The sequence below is a fragment of the Wolffia australiana genome, chromosome 9, assembly GCF_029677425.1.
Source record: "Wolffia australiana isolate 7733 chromosome 9, ASM2967742v1".
Taxonomy (NCBI): Eukaryota; Viridiplantae; Streptophyta; class Magnoliopsida; order Alismatales; family Araceae; genus Wolffia; species Wolffia australiana.
The window spans coordinates 58,075-63,515 of record NC_135843.1 but is presented as its reverse complement, the minus strand read 5'-3'; the positions used below and the strand labels follow the sequence as shown (position 1 = coordinate 63,515).

At 40.6% G+C, this 5,441-nt stretch overlaps 1 protein-coding gene across 1 annotated transcript; it reads right to left on the bottom strand.

The window, feature by feature from the left end:
- Positions 1–2,858: 2,858 nt before the first annotated feature.
- Positions 2,859–4,988, bottom strand: LOC144707662 (dnaJ protein homolog 2-like). The gene is made up of 6 exons (XM_078580884.1): positions 4,709–4,988; positions 4,274–4,439; positions 4,035–4,182; positions 3,672–3,948; positions 3,390–3,588; positions 2,859–3,318 (listed from the first exon to the last, which is right to left on the bottom strand). The coding sequence occupies exons 1-6, from the start codon at positions 4,856–4,858 to the stop codon at positions 2,987–2,989; spliced, it is 1,272 nt and encodes a 423-aa protein (XP_078437010.1). The 5' UTR covers positions 4,859–4,988; the 3' UTR covers positions 2,859–2,986.
- Between the last annotated feature and the right edge of the window lie 453 nt (positions 4,989–5,441).

Below are 5,441 nucleotides of genomic sequence, written 5' to 3'. Positions count from 1 at the left end.
ATTTTTATACTGATTTTAATATTTTTTTCAGCATATGAATTGTTTCTAACATCCATAAAAAACCAAATAAATTTGAATTACATAATTTGGTTTAGTTTGGAAAGAGTTACAGGGGTTTGAAGTTGGACGCGAAGGAATCGAGCGGTAAACAAATGACATTGAAAGATTGATCTCTGAAGATTTGTCTAATTTTTTTTGAATACTTTGTGTGAGATAGCAGTTGTGCAAAAGTTTTTTACAAAAAAGTTCCAGTTGGAATCATTGCATTTGGTGCCGGATTAAAAAAGCTATTGGAACTTTAAGCATCAAAGGTCAAAGGCAAATCGAGAATTTTATCGAAAGAAAAACGTGAGGAGAAAAGGACTGGAGAAAGAACGACCAAAAACAAGGAGGTATTACTGAAGGGAAGTCATAGTTATATTTATGAATATTTATCTATGAATTAATAAAATCTTGACATAAAAGTTTTCTTGTTGTAATACTTAAAATTGATCATTGTCTTGAATACTATTTTGAGTAGCCATCAATACTAAGTGTTGTTGAGGAGAATAAATTATTCAGAAATATACTATTATTTATAGATCTTTCTGATCACTCAGGTTAAGGCTTTGGGGGCCATAAGAAATCTTTGGGGGCTAAGTTGAAGTAGATTAAGCAACGTCATTCCGTGGAAGCTTTTGAGGGTTCAGGATGACAAAATTTCATCGAATTTTTATTTTTTCTCGGTATCCTTGTTCAGCCCTACTTCCAAGTGACTTTCTTGGGGCATTCACACAAACTTGTTTAGGGCACATCATCACCTCGGGACAGATACCTCTGAACAACATTAAGGATTAGCCTAAGCAGTCTAAAATAACTGTGTCTCCCATTTCCTGTACCTCATTTCTTAAGTAGAAAAATTCTATGCTAATTAAAAAATATATATATATAAATAGAGAACCTAATTCACCCCCCCCCCCTTAGGTTATTCATGGCCACCTAAACTAACAATAATAATTAGGATACCTTAGGAAAAATAAAAATGAAGAATTTTTATTTTAAGTACTGAGGTTAAAACATTGTAAGTAGTTTCTTTGTTCAACTTAAAGTTTTGGAAGCACTTCATTATCCCATGGAATCTTGCATGGATGACGAGTTGTGGAATATAATAACCATGCCTATTGAAAACTAAATTTGCAGGTGGAATCCAAACATGTATTTTAGTCCTATCTAGATTAGTAGTACAGTGTTGAGGCTCTAGTAGAAGTGTTAGACTAAGCTCTGGACCAAACCTATACTAAAGTTTATTTCTCCATCTACTCTAGGCATCATTATTCATAAATAATATATTCAAGTTATGGAATATATGCACACTAAGTGGCAGCTTACGATATATGTAATAGATAAGGGGAGGGGTGAACTTGAATATATCAAAATACTTATAAGCGAATTTGACATGATAGAACACTAAAATAATAGATAATATCTTATAAAATAAAATCAATTTTTAAGGGACCCATTTTTGCTGCAATTAGATAAAATATGGTATAAATTAATGCAGCAGCTTGTTATTTATGTAATAAACTTTTTTTTTACTTTTCTAGACCAAACGTATTACTCAAATCTATATAGAAAGAATTTCGTGTCTATTAATCTTTTCACTTGACAAAAAAACCCCCCAAGTATACTTTATGAGATTTTTTTTCTATGTAACTGTTATTCCCACTCAAACTTAGATTTATATTTGCCACTAAAATAAAAGTTTGATTGGGTACTCCTGCAAAGTGAAAATTTTATTAGATTAAAATAAGCTATTTCTGAACAAAAAATGATGTTACCACTTCCATTTTCCCCCTCTCGATAAAAATCCACAAAATCTCCAAACCACTCTAAAATATGTATCAAATAATTTATAAAATATATAAAAAGAAAATAAAATATACAACTTAAAGTATAACACTTTACTATTGTATGTCCTAGTTTTTCTAGTTTTTTCAGACTTTCTAAAAACTAATGCATTATATTCGTAGTGGATGTGATTTTGTTTTCTTCTAATACTCCAAGATATTGGTTCTCGAGTTTGCTTTAAAAAAATAGTGAATTGATTACTAGCATACGACACAAATATGTCAGTAATCTATTAACATAAACGGATTTCTTTTGGAGGATCGTCTGAAAGATCATATACTATGAATACAATAACGCACCTCTTTTATTTTACAACGTGCGTATGATATTTTTTTCACTTCAATATGCAGTTTTTGGACTGAATGTCTTTAGTACTTAACATAAAGTTGCTCTCAGATCAGTTCACTACAATTCTGAGGATGATCATTCTTGTGGTTGACATAAGAATGATCAGTTCACTGCAAGTCTGAGAAGGATCATTCTTGTGGTTGCAGCCCTACTTTTTACTTGGTGGAAATATTCAGGCTTTCACTCTAATCCAGAACTCTTGGTAAAACCCATGAGTAATTCTGTTATTTCTCATCGACAAGGGCTGAGGCGATATTGTTTTTAAGTCGTAGAATATGTGATAAATATCAGAATTGTGATTCACATGCACAATATAGTTTTGAACTTATGCCTAAGATTACTAGTTTAAAGTACACTTACATGGAATCACTGGGTCCATCAGACTACGCCCAATCGATCTTACATATGGACCAGAATCGACAATAAAAGATACTGATTCTTAGTAGGCCCATTGAGTTGATACCCTGAGGTTTATATTTATCCTTCGTTCCACCAGCGTTGATCTCAAACCTTCTCCCAAACATTAATGCATGCCCTCTACTATACAAACGTTCATCAATGATAAAAATCCTTCCTCAGAGGAATTTCAAAGACGAAGCATCTTTAGTTAAAAGACTCAAGCAGGACAAATCCGATCTTAGATTATACTGCGAGCAAGCGCATGGAAAGGATTCTAGAAGACACCCTCCCCAAGAAAGAACAGATTTTTTAGGTAGATGGATTTCTCACGAAGAGGTCAGAGTAGATCATATCACTGCTGCGCACATTGGACCCTCTGCGCGCCATGTCCGCCAGGGCCATCGTCATCTTCCTCGTAAGCCTCCTGCGCCTGCTGCTGCTGCTTCCGCCGCATCTCTTCCTCGATGTTCACCGTGTGAAGAGTGGTCTCCTCGCACTCGTCCAGTTCCATATCACTGAGCTGGGTAGAGGCCTTGGGCTTCGGCAAGATCTCCGCCAGCGCCTTGCCCTGCTCCGACGTCAGATAATCCGGGAATTCCACGTTGAAGTGCACGTAGAGTTTCCCCCTCATGAACGGCCGCTGGTAAATAGGCATCCCCTCGTCGTTTATCGCCTTGAATTGATCTGCCATCAAACAAAGAAACTTTGAGTTCAGGCTCCGAGGAGGTAAACATTGAATAAACTGTGACATTTACCAGGCTTGATGACCTCCCCGGGATTGGATTTGAGGAGCAGCTGCCTTCCGTCCAAGTGGGTCAAGACGTGCTGGAATCCGCAGAGCGCTTCGGTCAAGGAGAGACTGTGCTCGAAGAAGAGGTCGTCCCCCTTCCTCTTGAACTTGGCGTGCTCCTTCTGCTGAAGCACGAACACGATATCTCCCGTCACCGTGTCGGGCTGCAAAAACCAGGAAGAGATTTGAGATTTCGAGATCGAAATCTGAATCAAACCATGGGTCGGTCGGCTTGGAAGCTGCTTACCGCCTCGTCGGCTTCTCCTGCGAAGGTGACCTTCTGGCCGTGTTGCATCCCCTTCTCGACGTGGACCTCGAGGACCTTCTTCTCCGGCACGACCTTCTCCCCTTTGCAATTAGGGCATCGGTCCTTCTCGCTGATGGTCTCTCCGGTTCCTCGGCAGTCGCTGCAGGGCTGCTGCATTTGCTGGATCATTCCCGGCCCCAATTGGCGGATCGTCACCTTCACTCCGGAGCCCTGGCAACCCGCGCACCTCGACGATGCACCAGATTTCGATCCTTTGCTGATCGCCGATGACGAAGATTTGTGAGCTGGCTTGAAGTAGGGTAATTGAAGGCTAACGGAGGAGAGATTTTGATCGGTTCTCACCCCTTGCACTGGGAGCAGATGACGTTGCGGGAGAGGGATAGCTTCTTCTTCGTTCCGCTGTAGAGATCCTCGAGAGATACTTTGAGAGGATGGATGACATCCTCTCCTCTCCTCTGTCTTCGTCCTCGGCTGCTACCGCCACCACTGCCTGGAGGGAAAACACGGATTTTGAGAACGGTCGGCGAGCAGAGTTTTCCGATCGATTTGAGAAATACGGCAGGGTTTTGATCACAACGCACCACCAAACGGACTGCCTCCGAAGAAAGATTGGAAGATGTCAAAGGGATCGTGCCCGCCCCCTCCGCCGCCCATTCCTTCCTTGAGCGCGTCCTCTCCATATTGGTCGTAAATCTCGCGCTTCTCAGGGTCGCTCAGGACCTCGTAGGCTTGAGCCAATTCCTTGAACTGCCGTGGAAAGGAAACGAAAAGAAGAAAACCATCGGTGTCAGTCAGCGCAGAAAAAAATAGGTGGGTGAAACCTAATAGAGCTCCAATGGCCGGAAGAATTTGAAGTCCAGGAGACTAAAAGTAGAAAACTCGATCTAAAATGTCCAACAAACGGTTGAATCCCCCAAATTTCACAAATGAATCACCCAATTATCGAAGCGCGACGATAACATGAATGTAACCGCGGATCAAACAATTGTGAAAGGTCACAAAATCTTGGCATTCACCTTCTCCGGATCGCCACCCTTGTCGGGGTGATTCTTGATGGCGGCCTTGCGGTAGGCCTTTTTTAGATCCTCCGCCGAAGCATTCTTTGGCACGCCAAGGATCTCGTAATAGCGGGTGTTATCGCTCTTCTTCGGCGCCCTTCCGAACATCTTCTCGTTCAGAAACCTCCTCGAGAAGGGAGAATATCAGGCCACACCAGGAAGGAAACCTTCGAGAGACTTTGCCTTGAAAGCGAAGATATTCGAGTTTCTTCCCCTTCTCTCACGACCGCATTTATGGCCGTGGCGGGGAGATTGAACGGGAGAGGCTACCACGCAATTTTGCGGGATCTAGAACTTTCCCGTCTGTACCGGCTCTCTCCAGAAGCTTCTCAAGGTCGGTCTAGCTCTAAGGTCGATCGAAGTAGCCGATCATATAACGGCTCGATCCGTGCCTGATCGATCAATGATCGGACCGAAAGATAAAAAAGCTTTAATACTAGAAAGAAACATAAATAAATGAAATTCCATCAGAGTTAAAGTACTGCAAGTTAAAAGAGAAATCGAAATTTCGGTACTTGTTTCTGATAAAAAAGATAAATGAAAATTCCATCAGAGTCAAAATACTGAAAGTTAGAAGACAAAACCAAATCCCAGTACCTGTTTCTGATCGACAAAGATAAAAAGGTCTAAAACTAAAAAATCAAAAGATAAATGAAAATTCCATCAGAGTCAAAATACTGCAAGTTAAATG

Bases quoted from the DNA above. Each gene is read 5' to 3' on its own strand.
- LOC144707662 (XM_078580884.1), bottom strand. From the start codon at position 4,858: ATGTTCGGAAGGGCGCCGAAGAAGAGCGATAACACCCGCTATTACGAG. The intron at 3,949-4,034 runs GTGAGAACCGAT...ATCGGCGATCAG, and splicing joins ATCTGCTCCCAGTGCAAGGG to CAAAGGATCGAAATCTGGTG. The intron at 3,589-3,671 runs GTAAGCAGCTTC...TGGTTTTTGCAG, and splicing joins CAGGAGAAGCCGACGAGGCG to CCCGACACGGTGACGGGAGA.